The following is an 18013-nucleotide window of genomic DNA, read 5'->3' as shown; positions in this document are numbered from 1 at the left end:
GCATTCTGGTCTGATCGCTTCGCTACCCTCTGCTGATGAGGTGTCGGATGATGAGGAGGCACACCTTGATCCCTCATCAGACGTGGACGAATCTAAGCTTTCTCCATTGTCGATTGATTTTCGTAAGGTCTTGGCTCTACTCAGGGAGATTTACCCAGACCACTTCGTCTCTGCTATTCCCCGCTCTCCACCATCTGAGTTTTCGCTGGGCGTACAACAAGCTAAGTCCAACTATACTAAGCTTGTCCTAGCTAGATCCTCCAAGAGGGCTTTAAGGATCTTAGGGGAGTGGCTGCAGTCTAAACAACACCTTGGCAAGACTTCCTTCATGTTCCCTCCAACGAAGCTCGCTTCGAAAGGTTGCGTTTGGTATGCCACAGGGGAAGCACCAGGCTTAGGAGTACCTGCCTCTGCCCAGGCTGACTTCTCAAGTCTGGTGGACTCGCCTCGGAGAACTGCTATGAGACGCTCGAAGGTTTGTTGGACCTTCTCAGACCTGGATCATTTTCTGAAAGGGTTGTTCAGAGCATTTGAAATGTTCAACTTTCTCGACTGGTGCCTGGGAGCCCTCAGCAAGAAAACCTCTCCTGCGGACAAAGATTCTGCCATGCTTATAATGTCCTGCATGGATAAGGCCATCAGAGATGGATCGGGTGAGCTAGCGTCGTTATTTGTATCAGGGGTGTTGAAGAAAAGGGAACAACTGTGTACCTTCCTTTCCGCCAGCATTACACCTTGCCAACGGTCACAACTCCTTTTTGCTCCACTCTCAAAGTTCCTCTTTCCCGAGGAGCTAGTTAAGGACTTGTCTGCTGCCCTGTTACAAAAGGACACGCACGATCTTGTAGCCTCATCGGCTCGTAAGTCTAAGGTTGCCACCTCAGTCCCCAAGACTTATCGCTCCCCAGTGGCTGATACCCCGGCTACGAGGTTCATACCGCCCTTTCGTGGTAGAGCCCCCAGCCGAGGAAGCTCCCGTCCAGACTCTCACAGGAGCAAGTCTAGGAAAGGATCCAGGACATCTAAGGGAAAGAACTGACTCTCAGATTCTCCAGACAACAGTAGGAGCCAGACTCAAGATCTTCTGGCGAGCCTGGGAGAAGAGAGGTGCAGACGCACAGTCTGTCAGTTGGCTGAGGTACGGTTACAGGATTCCATTCTGCCTCAAACCACCTCTGACCACATCGCCCATCAACCTCTCTCCCAACTACAAAGAAGAGGACAAGAGGCTAGCATTGCAACAGGAGGTGTCGCTACTTGTGCAGAAGAAGGCAGTGGTTATAGTCCGGGACCATCAATCCCCGGGCTTCTACAACCGTCTCTTTCTTGTGGCCAAGAAGACAGGAGGTTGGAGACCGGTGCTGGACGTCAGCTCTCTCAACGAGTATGTCACCAAGCAGACGTTCACGATGGAGACGACCAAGTCGGTCTTAGCAGCGGTCAGACAGGAGGACTGGATGGTCTCGTTGGACTTGAAAGATGCATACTTTCACGTTCCCATTCATCCAGACTCCCAACCTTTCCTGAGATTCGTTTTCGGAAAGGTTGTCTATCAGTTCCAAGCCCTGTGTTTTGGCCTAAGCACAGCTCCTATGGTCTTTACTCATCTGATGAGGAATGTAGCGAAATTCCTACACTTATCGAACATCAGAGCCTCCCTCTACCTAGACGACTGGCTGTTGAGAGCCTCCACGAGTCGTCGTTGTCTGGAGAACCTCAATTGGACTTTAGACTTAATCAGAGACCTAGGTCTATTAGTCAATATAGAGAAATCTCAACTCATTCCCTCCCAATCCATTGTGTACCTGGGAATGGAGATTCAGAGTCAGGATTTTCGGGCTTTTCCATCGGCCCCCAGGATAAACCAAGCCCTAGAGTGCATCATGAGCATGCTGAAGAGGAGCAATTGCTCAGTGAGACAGTGGATGAGTCTCACAGGGACCCTCTCATCACTGGCCCTGTTTGTCGAGCTAGGAAGACTCCACCTCCGCCCTCTTCAATTCCATCTTGCTGCTCATTGGGACAAGGGCTCGACTCTAGAAGCAGTCTCTATCCCTATCAACCAAGAGATGAAGACCACTCTCCTGTGGTGGAAGCACAATCTCCTTCTCAAGGAGGGTCTATCATTGGCCATCCAGACCCCCAATCTTCATCTCTTCTCAGATGCATCGGACTCGGGCTGGGGTGCGACCTTGGACGGACGGGAATGCTCAGGAGTATGGAACAAGGAACAAGGATTACTCCACATCAACTGCAAGGAACTGTTAGCAGTTCATCTAGCCCTGTTGAACTTCAAGTCCCTCCTGCTAGGCAAAGTGGTGGAGGTGAATTCAGACAACACCACAGCCTTGGCTTACATCTCCAAGCAAGGAGGGACCCATTCGAGGAGCCTTTACGAGATCGCAAGGGACCTCCTCATTTGGTCAAGAGGTCTAAACCTCACTCTGGTCACGAGGTTCATCCAGGGCGATATGAATGTTTCAGCGGATCGCCTCAGCAGAAGGAATCAGGTCATTCCCACAGAATGGACCCTCCACAAGAGTGTGTGCAACAGACTTTGGACCTTGTGGGGTCAACCTACCATAGATCTGTTTGCCACCTCCATAACCAAGAGACTTCCGCTTTATTGTTCCCCTGTTCCAGACCCTGCAGCGGTTCATGTGGATGCTTTTCTTCTGAACTGGTCCCATCTCGACCTGTACGCATTCCCTCCGTTCAAGATAATAAACAAAGTTCTGCAGAAATTCGTCTCGCACGAAGGGACACGGCTGACGCTGGTTGCTCCCCTTTGGCCTGCAAGAGAATGGTACACAGAGGTACTTCAATGGCTAGTCGACTTCCCCAGGACTCTACCTCTAAGAGTGGACCTTCTACGTCAACCACACGTAGACAGGTTGCATCCAAACCTCCACGCTCTTCGGCTGACTGCCTTCAGACTGTCGAAAGATTCGCTAGAGCTAGAGGCTTTTCGAAGGAGGCAGCCAGTGCGATTGCCAGAGCTAGAAGAGTTTCCACTCGTAGAGTCTACCAGTCTAAGTGGGAGGTCTTCCGAAGCTGGTGTAGAGCCAATTCAATATCCTCTACCAATACCTCTGTGATCCAAATAGCTGACTTCCTTCTACATCTTAGGAATGAGAGATCCCTTTCAACACCTACGATTAAAGGATATAGGAGCATGTTGGCCTCAGTTCTCCGCCACAGGGGTTTGGACCTGTCTTCCAACAAGGACCTTCAAGACATTCTCAAGTCTTTTGAGACGTCTAAAGAACGTCGTCTTTCCACTCCAGGCTGGAATCTAGACGTAGTCTTAAGGTTCCTTATGACATCTAGGTTCGAACCTCTCCAGTCAGCTTCCTTCAAGGATCTTACCCTCAAGACTGCTTTTCTCGTTTGCCTTGCAACAGCTAAGAGAGTCAGTGAGGTTCATGCTTTCAGCAAGAACATTGGTTTCACAACCGAATCTGCAACATGTTCTTTTCAGCTTGGATTCCTAGCAAAGAACGAGCTTCCTTCACGTCCTTGGCCTAGATCGTTCGAAATACCTAGCCTCTCCAACATGGTAGGTAACGAACTAGAGAGAGTTCTTTGCCCTGTCAGAGCTCTCAAATATTATCTGAAGAGGTCTAAACCTATTCGAGGACAGTCAGAAGCCTTATGGTGTGCCATCAAGAAACCCTCGAGACCCATGTCCAAGAATGGGCTTTCGTACTATATAAGGCTTCTGATCAGAGAAGCACATTCTCACTTAAAGGAGGAAGACCTTGCATTGCTGAAGGTAAGGACCCACGAAGTAAGAGCTGTAGCTACTTCGTTGGCCTTTAATAAAAACCGTTCTCTGCAGAGCATAATGGATGCAACCTATTGGAGGAGCAAGTCAGTGTTTGCATCATTTTATCTGAAAGATGTCCAGTCTCTTTACGAGAACTGCTACACCCTGGGACCATTCGTAGCAGCGAGTGCAGTAGTAGGTGAGGGCTCAGCCACTACATTCCCTTAATCCCATAACCTTTTTTAACCTTTCTCTTGAATACTTTTATTGTTGTTTTTTATGGTTGTTACGGTAGGCTAAGAAGCCTTCCGCATCCTTGGATTTGGCGGGTGGTCTATTCATTCTTGAGAAGCGCCTGGGTTAAAGGTTTGGTAGAGGTCCTTTAGTAGGGGTTGCAACCCCGTGTACTTTGGCACCTTTGGGTTGATTCAGCCTCCAAGAGGAACGCTGCGCTCAGTAAGGAAGACGAACTTTAAATAAAGAGGCAGAGTAACGGTTCTAGTCGACTTCCTTACCAGGTACTTATTATTTCATTGTTATTTGAGATAACTGTTATATGAAATATGGGATACTTAGCTATCCTTTAATCTTGTACACTGGTTTTCACCCACCTCCCTGGGTGTGAATCAGCTACATGATTATCGGGTAAGTTTAATATTGAAAAATGTTATTTTTATTAATAAAATAAATTTTTGAATATACTTACCCGATAATCATGATTTAATCGACCCTCCCTTTCCTCCCCAGAGAGAACCAGTGGACCGAGGAATAATTGAGGAGGTGTCAACAACAAATGATTGAGTACCTGGCCACAGGTGGCGCTGGTAAGTACACCCCCTTCTAGTATTGTGATAGCTGGCGTATCCCTCCATAGAATTCTGTCGGGCAACGGAGTTGACAGCTACATGATTATCGGGTAAGTATATTAAAAAATTTATTTTATTAATAAAAATAACATTTTTCCTAGCTATACAAACCACAGTCATTTTTATGGGAGTTACTTCTGGTTTCATTTTCTACAGCCAGCCAATCAAAAGGAAATTGGTAGATTACGTCATGATGCGTTGCTAGGCAATTGCTGCGCATAACTTGTCCCACTTGTATCAAGTGCATACTCACAACACTATTCTGGTTAAAGATTTGTGGTGTGGCTGAGGTGGGACCTTTGGTAAATTAATCAGGTTTGCATAGCTAGGAAAAATACAAATTATATAAAATTTGCAGTTTATTCCTATGTGGATAGAAACTTCTGAATCCTTTATATGGGGAGTCTTCTTTGGGAGGGAGGAAGTCTCCGTGAAGGTAGTAGGTCTGCCCTTCTCTCTCAAGATACAATTACTATAGTAACAGCAAGAGATCAAAGTGAATTATTTGTGAACAGTGCAGCTGGCTTGTACGAGCCAGGTCTTTCTGTTCCATTCTAGCCAAAAACAAAGCATTCTTACTTGCATTAGGGAGATTTTAAGAGAGGGCTTCAGGTCTGATCAAAATCACCATTCGCCTTTATACTCATAATAAACACCTATATAATGCAGAGAGTAACTGATACGTGGGATAGGAGCAGATACTTGCCCCATGAGAGCTTAGATTACACTATGTGCAGTGACATTAAGCTCTATGGAAATGGTATCTAAGGACCTGTGTGTGCAATCTTTATGGTAGTGGTTCGTAAAAGAGATTAGTCCCTTCCAGACTCCTGCTTTTAGAACTTGAGCTACCGAGTGGGTGTGGCAGAATGCTAAGGTTGTGGCAAAAACACATATATCATGTGATCCAGGGGGTGGGGAGGGGGGGCACATGGAGATGCTTTCTCTCAACCAGAAAGAAATGGTGTTTCTGGAAACTTTCTTTTCGGATTGGCCAGTGCTCAAAAAAATTAAGAGGTTTTAGGCCTAAGATACTGCCTCCTCTTTAGATATTTACATACTTTTCTTACAGGATACATATAGTAACATGTCATACAGGTCATTAGTTACCTCTTTGAGAGATAAGATCATGAAAGAGTCAAATCTAATATTATCAACCAGGTTATTGGGTTATGTCCCCAAAATCAGTAACAAAAGACAAAGATAATATTCTCCACCCTCTGGAATGTGACATGAGATGAGATATAGTATGCAGTTCACTCACTCTCTTGGCTGAAGCTAAGGCAAGGGGCAAGACTTTCTTTGAAGTAAAGTCTCTGTATAAAGCTATATCATATATATGTACGGGCCAATTTTCAAGGCCCGTAAGATCTCAGTCACATCCCACAAGAGGGGTATTAGTAATCGAGGAGGCTAAGACTGCTTGGAACTTCTAATCAAGGTTGAGAGTTCTCAAGAGTCTGAGAGATCCAGTACTTTCAGTCTGAATACTTAGCTCAAGGCCAAGAGGTTGCCTTTTACCGTAGTGACTGAAAGGGGCCTTCTTGTTCCTCAGGAACACTAAAAAGTCTGCAATCAGGGGAATAGTGGCTTTGAGTGGAGCAATATTTCTCCTACGACACCAATTCCAGAAGATTTTCCAATTTGCCTGGTAAACTGCTGCAGAAGACTTTCGGAGATATCTGGAAAACTGCTTCGCAGTTGGTTTTAAATACCTTTCTTTCGGAGGAGATGCTGGATTGTTTTCAGCTGTGAAGGGATAGGGAATGTACAGTGTCGTGGAATTTTCTTATGTGAGGTTGGCGTGGCAAGTTTGGCCATTCTGAAAGTTCTCTTGGTATTTCCGTAAGAAGTTCCAGTTGGTCTGAATACCATACTACTTCTGGCTACCTTGGGGCCAATAGCATTACTCCTGACTCTCTTGGATGTTTTGATCCTGTTCAGTGCCTGACGGATAAGAGAGAACGGTGGGAAGGTGTAGAAGTCATTATCGTCCAACAGGTATTGAAATGCGTCTTCCATCACTACAGCTTGGTCCGGGACTGGAGAGCACAAGCAGTTGTCTGATTACAGAAGTGAGGGCAGGTACGTCCAACCTGCTTTACGGCCAGAAGCATTGTGTGAGTATGCACCTGGTACAAGCGGGACGTGTCATGTGTAGCAGTTGCCTACCAATGGAACATGATGTAATCTATTGATTTCTTTTTGATTGTCTAGCTGTAGAAAATGAAACTAGATGTAACCTCCATACAAATGACTCAGAAGTTTGAATACACATAGGAATAAATGCAAATAAAGCTGCCAAGTCTGCAGCATTTATGACTTCCACTATATAAAACATAATACTGTATATGACTGTGTGGCATTACTGAAGTCAATTATAGCAAACAAATGGTAGGATTTAAGGAGTAATGAAATGGGTAAGACATTAAACAGATTAAACTCACAGTAGGCTTGTGGAATTCAGCAATATAAAAACTAATGAATAAATGGTATTCTATCTGAGAACTGGGCATCCCCATTTAATCGAGGGTTACTGATTGACCATCTAAAGACTCCATTCCTGTATTTTGTGTGGAAGCCAAAATTTCAATTGACACCGAATTACAAGTAGGCCTACTCTACTAGATACAGTAGTGTGGTTGAAATATTTTTACATCACAACAAAGGCATTCAATAACTTGAAGACACATAGTCAGAATCTAATCAATGCGCAATACAGTCAGGAGCCTCTGTAGGTTCCTCTTCTCGACCCTCAGCCATCAGGGTCCTCTCGGTGGTATCTGACACCTCTGACATCCTTTCATCATCGACGAGATAGATGTCCTGAAGTGCGTCCGAAACATCTGGGTCGACCGTCAGTTGGACGCAGGGGATCTCGGGTTTGGGGATGACAGCATCCGCAGATGCCTTAGGAAAGAGCATAGCTCTCATCTTCATGGCGTTCTTTTGGAAACCACGCAGCCACTTGCGTAGTTTCTCCCGAGCGATGTCCCTTGACTCCGCAGACTGGGGAGACTCGAACGCCTCATTGAGCAGGTCCTTGCAAACTGTGCAAACTTGCGGGTCTCAGTACCTCAGAGATTCCTGGGTGACGGAGCAGCTGGCGTGGGTTGGGCATGCCAGGTGGCCGTAGAAGTCACGGCGCCGAACGCTGCAGAAGGCGCTCTCACACCGGATGTACTCCTCCTTTCCAGAGGCAGAAGCTGAAGATTGCGACATGCTGGCAGTAAATAGCTAACAACTGGGAAAAAACCCCTGGTCATAGACGCTACTACAGAAGGAATGTAGGACGCGGGCGGTGATGACGTCAGCCAAAATAGCGGCCAAGATGGCGTCGTTTATGACATCATCCGAGTACCATAACAGTAACGGAGGAGGAGAACTTTATAACAGCTCCTCCCATATCTTGCCACCAACTTCCCCCTCGAAGCTTAAACACTATGTGGGGTGCAGATAGATATGTGGCGTGTCAAGAATACGTCCCGTTATTATACGATATCCTAAAGGGAAACCTTAAGGGTACTTGCGCCAGAAGTTAGAATTCTGTGAAACCTTTAGTTTAATTCTCTGGGAAAATCACTGTAGTCATATATACCCTTAGGAAGCTACTAAAGGTACCTTCCATCAGGATGACATGGCTATCTCACCCAAAAATAAATTTTTCGCTTCGCTCAAAATCCGTTTTTTCATATTTGTGACTTTTTAGATAAAATGTTATTTTTATAATAAAATAAATTTTTGAATATACTTACCCGGTGATTATATAAGCTGCAGCTCTGCTGCTCGACAGAAAACTCTACGTTCAAAATCCGCCAGCGATCGCCATGCAGGTAGGGGGTGTACATCAATGTAAACACAGAACTCAATTTTCTCCTCGGTCCACTGGGTCTCTATTGGGGAGGAAGGGAGGGTCCTTTAATATATAATCACCGGGTAAGTATATTCAAAAATTTATTTTATTATAAAAATAACATTTTTCAATATTAAACTTAGCCGGTGATTATATAAGCTGAATCACACCCAGGGGGGTGGGTAGAGACCAGCAATAATTGTTTACATTATTATGAGCTAAGGATTTTTTATTTCATTTTAGCAGTTATTCAAAATAACAAACATAAAATAAATAAGTACCTGGTAAGGAAGTCGACTTGAACAATTACTCTGCCTTTTTAAGTACGTCTTCCTTACGGAGCCTCGCGATCCTCTTAGGATGCTGAGCGACCCCTAGGAGCTGAAACATCAAGGGTTGCAACCCATACTACAGGACCTCATCAAAACCTCTAATCTAGGCGCTTCTCAAGAAAAGAATTTGACCACCCGCCAAATCAACCAGGATGTGAAAGGCTTCTTAGCCTTCCGGACAACCCAAAAACAACAATAAAAAACATTTCAAGAGAAAGATTAAAAAGGTTATGGAATTAGGGGAATGTAGTGGTTGAGCCCTCACCCACTACTGCACTCGCTGCTACGAATGGTCCCAGGGTGTAGCAGTTCTCGTAAAGAGACTGGACATCTTTAAGATAAAAAGACGCGAACACTGACTTGCTTCTCCAATAGGTTGCGCCCATTATGCTCTGCAGAGATCTATTTTGTTTAAAGGCCACTGAAGTTGCGACAGCTCTAACTTCATGTGTCCTTACCTTCAGCAAAGCTTGGTCTTCCTCACTCAGATGGGAATGAGCTTCTCGTATCAACAGTCTGATATAATAAGATAAGGCATTCTTTGACATGGGCAAAGAAGGTTTCTTAATAGAACACCATAAAGCTTCTGACTGTCCTCGTAAAGGTTTAGTTCGTTTTAAATAGAACTTAAGAGCTCTAACAGGGCATAAGACTCTTTCTAGTTCATTTCCAACCATATTTGAAAGGCTTGGAATATCGAACGATTTCGGCCAAGGACGAGAAGGTAGCTCGTTTTTGGCTAGAAAACCAAGCTGTAAAGAACATGTAGCCGTTTCAGATGAAAATCCGATGTTCCTGCTGAAGGCGTGAATCTCACTGACTCTTTTAGCTGTGGCCAAGCAAACCAGGAAAAGAGTCTTTAAAGTGAGATCTTTAAAGGAGGCTGATTGTAGCGGCTCGAACCTTTCTGACATAAGGAATCTTAGTACCACGTCTAAATTCCAACCAGGTGTAGCCAAACGACGCTCCTTCGTGGTCTCAAAAGACTTAAGGAGGTCCTGTAGATCTTTGTTGTTGGAAAGATCTAAGCCTCTGTGACGGAAGACTGATGCCAACATGCTTCTGTAACCTTTGATCGTGGGAGCTGAAAGAGATCTTTCTTTCCTCAGGTATAATAGGAAGTCAGCTATTTGGGTTACAGAGGTACTGGTCGAGGATACTGATACTGACTTGCACCAGTTTCGGAAGACTTCCCACTTCGACTGGTAGACTCTAAGAGTGGATGTCCTCCTTGCTCTAGCAATCGCCCTGGCTGCCTCCTTCGAAAAGCCTCTAGCTCTAGAGAGTCTTTCGATAGTCTGAAGGCAGTCAGACGAAGAGCGTGGAGGCCTTGGTGTACCTTCTTTACGTGTGGCTGACGTAGAAGGTCCACCCTTAGAGGAAGAGTTCTGGGAACGTCCACCAGCCATTGAAGTACCTCGGTGAACCATTCTCTCGCGGGCCAGAGGGGAGCAACTAACGTCAACCTTGTCCCTTCGTGAGAGGCGAACTTCTGCAGTACCTTGTTGACAATCTTGAACGGGGGGAATGCATAAAGGTCTAGATGTGACCAATCCAGTAGAAAGGCATCTATATGAACTGCTGCTGGGTCCGGGATTGGTGAGCAATATATTGGGAGCCTCTTGGTCATCGAGGTTGCGAAGAGATCTATGGTAGGTTGGCCCCATGTGGCCCACAGTCTCTTGCACACATCCTTGTGTAGGGTCCATTCTGTTGGAATGATTTGTCCCTTCCGACTGAGGCAATCTGCCATGACATTCAAGTGGCCTTGGATGAACCTCGTTACTAGTGAAAGGTTTAGATCTTTTGACCAGGTGAGGAGGTCCCTTGCGATCTCGTACAACGTCATAGAATGGGTCCCTCCTTGCTTGGAGATGTACGCCAAAGCCGTGGTGTTGTCCGAGTTCACCTCCACCACTTTGCCTTGAAGGAGGGACTTGAAGCTTTTCAAGGCCAGATGAACTGCCAGTAGCTCCTTGCAGTTGATATGTAACGTTCTTTGATGCGAGTTCCAAGTTCCCGAGCATTCCCGACCGTCTAAAGTCGCACCCCAGCCCGTGTCCGATGCGTCCGAGAAGAGAACGTGGTTGGGGGTCTGAACAGCCAGGGGCAGACCCTCTCTGAGGCTGATACTGTCCTTCCACCAAGTCAGGGACGACTTCATCTTCTCGGAAATGGGGATCGAGACCGCTTCTAGCGTCTTGTCCTTTTTCCAGTAAACAGCTAGGTGAAATTGAAGGGGACGGAGGTGTAGTCTCCCTAACGAAACGAACTGTTCCAGGGATGATAGCGTCCCTATCAGACTCATCCACTGTCTGACTGAACATCGTTCCCTCTTCAGCATGTTCTGGATGCATACCTGGGCTTGACTTGTTCTGGGGGCCGACGGAAAAGCCCGAAAAGCTTGACTGTGAATCTCCATCCCTAAATACACAATAGTTTGGGATGGGACCAGTTGAGACTTTTCTATATTGACCAGGAGACCCAATTCCTTGATCAGATCTAGAGTCCACTTTAGATTCTCCAGACAGCGACGACTGGAAGAGGCTCTTAGAAGCCAGTCGTCCAAATAGAGGGAGGCTCTGATGTCCGCTAAATGAAGGAATTTGGCTATATTCCTCATCAGCCTCGTAAACACAAGAGGAGCTGTGCTTAGGCCAAAGCACAGGGCTTGAAATTGGTAGACAACCTTTTCGTAAACGAATCTCAGAAAAGGTTGGGAGTCTGGGTGGATGGGGACGTGAAAGTATGCGTCCCTTAGGTCTAAAGAGACCATCCAGTCTTCCTTTCTGACCGCTGCTAGAACAGACTTTGTGGTCTCCATGGCGAACGTCTGCTTTGTGACAAAGACATTCAGCGCACTGACGTCTAGCACCGGCCTCCACCCTCCTGTCTTCTTTACCACTAAGAAGAGACGGTTGTAGAAGCCCGGGGATTGATGGTCCCGGACTTTGACTACCGCTCCCTTTTCTAGTAAGAGAGACACCTCCTGCTTCAAAGCTCGTCTCTTGTCTTCCTCTCTGTACCTGGGAGAGAGATCGATGGGACACGTTGCTAGAGGGGGTTTGCGGACAAACGGGATCTTGTACCCTTCTCTGAGCAGCTTCACAGATTGTGCATCTGCGCCTCTTGCCTCCCAGGTCTGCCAGAAGTTCTTGAGTCTGGCTCCCAATGCTGTCTGAGGAAGGAGGCAGTCAGACTCTGCCTTTAAAGGACTTGGTACCTTTCTTCTTCCCACGTCTCCCTTCGGCACGAGCACCTCCTCTGCTGGAGGCTCTGCCACGAAAGGGCGGAATGAATCTGGACGCTGGAGTGTCCATCCTGGGTCTTGACACGGAAGGCAAAGGGGTGGCTTTGCGGGCAGAGGACGCAACCAGGTCATGGGTGTCCTTCTGAATCAAAGAGGCAGCAATCTCCTTAATCAAGTCCTCTGGAAAAAGGCACTTTGAGAGGGGAGCAAAAAGGAGTTCAGATCTCTGACATGGTGTTACTCCAGCTGACAGGAAAGAGCAAAGGTTCTCCCGTTTCTTGAGGACCCCGGATACGAACGAAGCCGCAAGTTCACTAGATCCGTCTCGTATGGCCTTGTCCATGCAGGACATTATGAGCAAGGAAGATTCCTTGTCAGATGGGGAGATCTTCCTGCTCAAAGCTCCCAGACACCAGTCCAAAAAGTTAAAGACCTCGAAGGGTCTAAACACTCCTTTCAACAGATGGTCTAAGTCCGTAGGAGACCAGCATATCTTAGAGCGTCTCATGGCTAGCCTGCGGGGAGAGTCTACCAGGCTTGAGAAGTCGCCCTGGGCAGAGGCAGGAACTCCCAAGCCGAGAACTTCTCCCGTGGCATACCAGACGCTCGATCTGGAAGAGAGTCTCGCAGGGGGAAACGAAAACGCTGTCTTCCCTAGGTCCTTTTTGGACTGCATCCAGTCTCCTAAAACCCGTAAAGCTCTCTTGGACGAGCGGGCGAGGACGAGTTTCGTAAAGGCAGGCGCGGATGACTGCGTACCTGAAGCAAACTCTGATGGAGGGGAGCGTGGAGCCGCAGACACAAACTGGTCCGGATACATCTCTTTGAACAGAGCAAGAACTTTTCTAAAGTCCAAAGAGGGTTGCGTGGTCTTGGGTTCGTCAAGGTCCGTATGTGGGTCATGAATGTGGGCCGCGTCGTCATCATCAGAGAGTCCATAATCTGAGAACTGAGGAGGAAGCGGCAAAGGAGTAGGAATCGGCTGGTCAGCTGAGTCCGGCAGCACGGGTGCACGCGTGACTGAACCGGACGCAACGTCATGGAACTGTTGCCCAGTCTGTGAACTGGCAACAACCATAGCAGCGCGGGGACGCATAGCGTCTACTCCAGACTGTGTAGTCTGATGTGGGCGAGCAGAGGTAACCACAATGGGTTGCGGAGGTTGACGCACCGCGTCAAAACAAAACAACTTAGACTGTTGTTGTACCTCGCGAACGTCAACGGAAGGTTCCGTGCGTCGCTGAACGTCAACATGCGGCTGGCAGCGCATGGGTGGCGGGACTCTCTCAGCTGGAGTGCGGCCGAAGGTTGCCTCAGCGTCCACAGGACGCACAACCGTGGGTGGGTGTAGGCTAGAGGTTGGTGCAGCGTCAACCTTCTCCGCACGAAAGTCCTGCATCAATGACGTTAACTGAGCCTGCATGGTCTGCAGCAAAGACCACTTAGGGTCTACAGGAGCAGGTGCGGCAACAGACGGTGTGACTGCCTGATGCGGTACCGCTTTGCCTCTCTTAGGAGGTGAGCAGTCGTCGGAAGACTGCAGCGAGTCCGAACTGACCCAGTGGCTACAACTGGGCCGTTGGACTTGAGCGGAAGGGACCGACTTGCGCTTAAGAGGCCGCGAGACCTTGGTCCATGGTTTCTTACGAGAAACCTCTTCCGCAGACGAGGAATAAATGGGCTCTCTCGTCTTTGTGTGGGTGGGGCGATCTTGGGTAGATACGCCCGAAACCACGGAGGGAACGTCTGTTCGCTGATTAAAGCCTCTCGAACCCTTTGGTCGTACGACATTGCTTCTCCCCTGGGCTTGGGAGCTTGCAAGAGGTCCCGGACTGGGAGGACGACAGGCACGAACAGACGAACCCTCAAGCGCAACACTATCCACAACACTATCACTCACTTTATCACCCACTGCACTCTTACACTTCAGCTCCTTGACGTCTGCCATGAGCTGGTTGCGGTCACTAGCCAAGGACTCGACTCTCTCACCCAGAGCTTGGATGGCACGCATCATATCTGCCATCGAAGGTTCTTGAGTGCTAGAAGGGGGATCAGGAGCAACCACTACAGGGGAAGGAATAGGTTGTGGGGCATGAGGAGAGGAAAATTCAACGGAGAGAGACGAACTTCTCCTGACTCTATCTCTCTCTAGCCTACGTGTATATTTAAGGAATTCGATAAAATCGAATTCCGAAAGCCCAACGCATTCCTCACATCGATCTTCCAATTGGCAGGTTTTATCCCGACAATTGGAACAAACGGTGTGAGGATCGATAGAGGCCTTCGGAAGACGCCTTGAACAGTCCCTAGCATTACACTTCCTGAATTTAGGGACTTGAGAAGGGTCAGCCATTTTGAATTAGTCAAGTGGGGAATTCAAAAACTATCCAAAGTCATCAACAAATAATCCGATATCAACAAAAGAATGCAAGGATGTATTGAAGATAAAGCCTGCAAAGCGAAAGCTCAAAACCAGAAATGTGTACTTCACCAAAAAGATGTGAAAACCAATCCAGTTAGCAACAGCGAATTAGTAGGTCTTGCCGGTAGCACGACAGAGAGAAAATTGAGTTCTGTGTTTACATTGAGTACTGAGTACCTGCCCGACAGATGGCGCTGTTGATGTACACCCCCTACCTGCATGGCGATCGCTGGCGGATTTTGAACGTAGAGTTTTCTGTCGAGCAGCAGAGCTGCAGCTTATATAATCACCGGCTAAGTTTAATATTGAAAAATGTGTAATATTGTAATTGATTTTATTTAATAAGAACAAATTACTGGACCAGCCTTGTGAAAGTTTAGGCTTTTAGCTCAGTGATCTGGTGAATATCCTTTGCATATAATTAATTGACTTGAAGCTTATAGCTAATTTAAAGTTCAGAGGTTCCTTCATCCCATGAATCTCTTCAGCTGAAGTGAAATTCAAAATGTTTTCCAAGTCTCCAATCATACCAGTACAGTATTAAGAACAGCAATAGACTATGAGGAAACCATTAAATGTTAGTTCACCTAAACCTTGGATGACCCTCTTTATACATTTGCAATATTATTTTCAATAATAGTGTCGTGGTTCATACAGTTTTCTCACCAGTGAAGTAAACTTGGATTAGATCCCAGGAAAACACAGAACATTAAATATACTGTACTCATGTTTTGTAAAAATCCACAGGGCCTCTGCTGGCTTAAGTAAATTCTAGATTATATCATCAGTGCTCACAAAAATATAACTTACCTTCTGACAGTAAGGGCACACATGGACTTGCTGCTCACCACTATGCCTTTTTATGTGTGTTGTGTATGTGGATCTGTATGCAAAAGTCATTCCACAGGTTTGACACTTGTAACGATGCAGGGATGCATCATGCGTAGCTATGTGCTGTTGGTAGTTCCAGCGTTTCTGGAAACTTTTCCCACAATCTTTACATGTCAAAGGAAGAATAGAGTTCTCTTGCTTCTCCTTTTTTATATCCATGGAACTCTCATTCTTCGGAGCCCCATCCTTTGTACTTCTCTTCATTGCAATGGAACGCAAACCTGATTTCCTGCTTATTTTTGACACAGACGCATTTTCATTTAATGTCAATAATGGCAACAGTGTGTTATCATTTACTGTAACTTGAGACATATCTACATCGCTAATAGTTGACTGAGGTTCTAATTTGATATTCTGAAGCATGACAGAATCTGTATTAGGCTGACTAGGATTAGATAAAACACCCTCTTGGTGATCTAAATCGGAAGGCTTCAAAGAACCATCTTCATGAATCTCTGGTTCAAGAGTCACTAGGGAAGGCTCTTCTTGCTGATGGTTGAGTATGGGACGATCTTGTACATTAATCATTATTGTTTCTTCTGGGAGTGCTGATCTCTGCAGGCTCTCCTCTGTAGTGTCTCCAGCTGGTGCATTGACCTGTAGCACTTTATCCAAAGATTCACTTTTTTTCATTACATATGACACACTTTCACCTTCTGGTGTTATATACATCACAAGATACTCTTCTTCCTCAACTTTGACATAGTTAGAATTCTTCTTTCGAGTTTCATTTTGGGAAATAGAATGAGAAGTTGATGTACTTGCTGTTGGAATGGGAGGATCATCTGCAGAAAACTCATTCATTCTCTCCTCTTCTTCAGCACTTAGACAGATGTGAAATTTGACAGTTTCTGCCGTGAACATTTTATTACAAGAAGGGCAGTGCAACTCTGCACCATTGCTGTGTTCTTTTTGCTCATGCTTTTTCAAATCTGATTTAAGTAGGAATTTATCACCACAAACCTGGCAATAATACCTGCGGCCAACAGTTGATCCATAGCCCCTAAGGATAACAGTTGCTTCCTGAAGGGTCATTCCTTTTTTGTGTTCAAATCGATAGTGCTTCTTTAATCCTGCTGCACTGCGGAATGTTGAAGGGCATTGTGGACATACACCAGCTCCAGGAAGATGAGTTGTGCGATGCTTATGCAACAGTATCAACTGAGTAAATCGCTTCCCACATGTTGGACATACATAAGGCTTAACCCCCGTATGCAGACGATGGTGACGAATAAGATTTGATGGATGACTGAACTGACGACCACAAACATAACAAACATTACACTTAATTCCCAAATGTAAATTGAGGTGCATTTTAAGATCATGAGGTCGGTAAAAGCCTTTGTTACAAAATGTGCAAGAATAGGGTCTCTCTTTGTTATGAACTGAGCGTATATGGTCTTCCAACATTTGACCTTTGGGGAATCTTAGTTCACAATGAAGACACTTATATGGTCGAGCATCTTGATGCACAGAAAACTTATGTAGCTTAAGATCGCCTGCTGTATCGCATGAAAATTTGCATAAATCACACTGCCACATATTGGCACCTTTATGTGTGTACTGGTGAACATTGAACTGATAATTTGACTTGAATGTCATTTGGCAGATTGGGCACACATATGATTTAAAGCGTCGGCGGCTCTTTGGTGGAAGCAAAGAGTCCCTTGTAGCTAATCGTTCTTCTATGGTAGGTGTCTCTTCCTCTGGTAACCTTTCTTCAAGGCAAACAGATTCCTGTTGATTTCTGCTGGTGTTGATGACGTTTTTCAGGAGTATGTCATCTGTGGAGTTGGTATCTTTCTCTTGTGTGCTTGGTTGGGATGAAGAAGAAAGTGTCAATGTTGATGAAGCATTCTGGTTTTCTAATTTAATTGGCTGGACTGAAAAGAGCAACAGAGAATCACTGGGATGACTAGAATCACCAGAAGGGATGTCTGAAATGTTGGAGTTAATTCTACCATCACTTTCATTAGCACCATCATTACTATTAACAAGAACAATATCTCCATAGGTGTGCTCCAAGTGCTGAGTATAAGAGGCAGGGAGTGTCTGTAGGGTTGACCCATCAGCTGAGTTCAGAGTAATTGTGTGGGCATTTTCACCATCTATTTCATTATGTTTGTCTCCAGTCTGCTCATCCCCTTGAATGTAAATATAAGCATTTGTATCACTGACTCCTTCTCCAACCACCACCAGTTGTGGTCCACTATTGGTTTGGGAATTTGTAGAATCTTTACAAACACTGTGCTCAGCAGAATTTTCTTCAGCTAGGACATTGGCAGAATGAGAAACTTGTGTCTGATGCTCAGGTTTTAAAGGCTGCAGAACTAGATTTCCACCTGTATCTAATGCAGCATATGTAAGAGTGGCATCAGAAGAAATATGGTGATGAGATGAAGTATGAAGCTCATTCGTAGCATCACTGATTGGACACAAAATCATAGTGTCCTGTTTGCTATTTTGTGAAGTCAACATAGAATCCTCCCTTATGGTAACTGTAGAAGTAGTTATAATTTGTTTCTCAGATTGATCTCCAAGGGTTTCCAAAGATATAACCTCACCATTGGACTTCTCTTCGTTGATGTTCTCCATTATTAATCTGAAAATTAAAAAGGAAAGGAGAATCA

At 45.8% G+C, this 18013-nt stretch overlaps 1 protein-coding gene across 1 annotated transcript in view; it reads right to left on the bottom strand.

The window, feature by feature from the left end:
- LOC137622932 (zinc finger protein 585A-like) overlaps positions 1-18013 on the bottom strand; it is an 81315-nt gene that overhangs the window by 9945 nt on the left and 53357 nt on the right. Inside the window, exon 2 of the mRNA XM_068353505.1 lies at positions 15303-17985. Coding sequence (XP_068209606.1) covers positions 15303-17978 — 2676 coding nt within the window. The 5' untranslated portion in view covers positions 17979-17985. The remainder of the gene's footprint in view (positions 1-15302; positions 17986-18013) is intronic.

This window comes from Palaemon carinicauda, chromosome 30 (assembly GCF_036898095.1).
Source record: "Palaemon carinicauda isolate YSFRI2023 chromosome 30, ASM3689809v2, whole genome shotgun sequence".
Taxonomy (NCBI): Eukaryota; Metazoa; Arthropoda; class Malacostraca; order Decapoda; family Palaemonidae; genus Palaemon; species Palaemon carinicauda.
The sequence above is the reverse complement of the archived record's forward strand: the minus strand, read 5'-3'. Positions and strand labels throughout refer to the sequence as shown.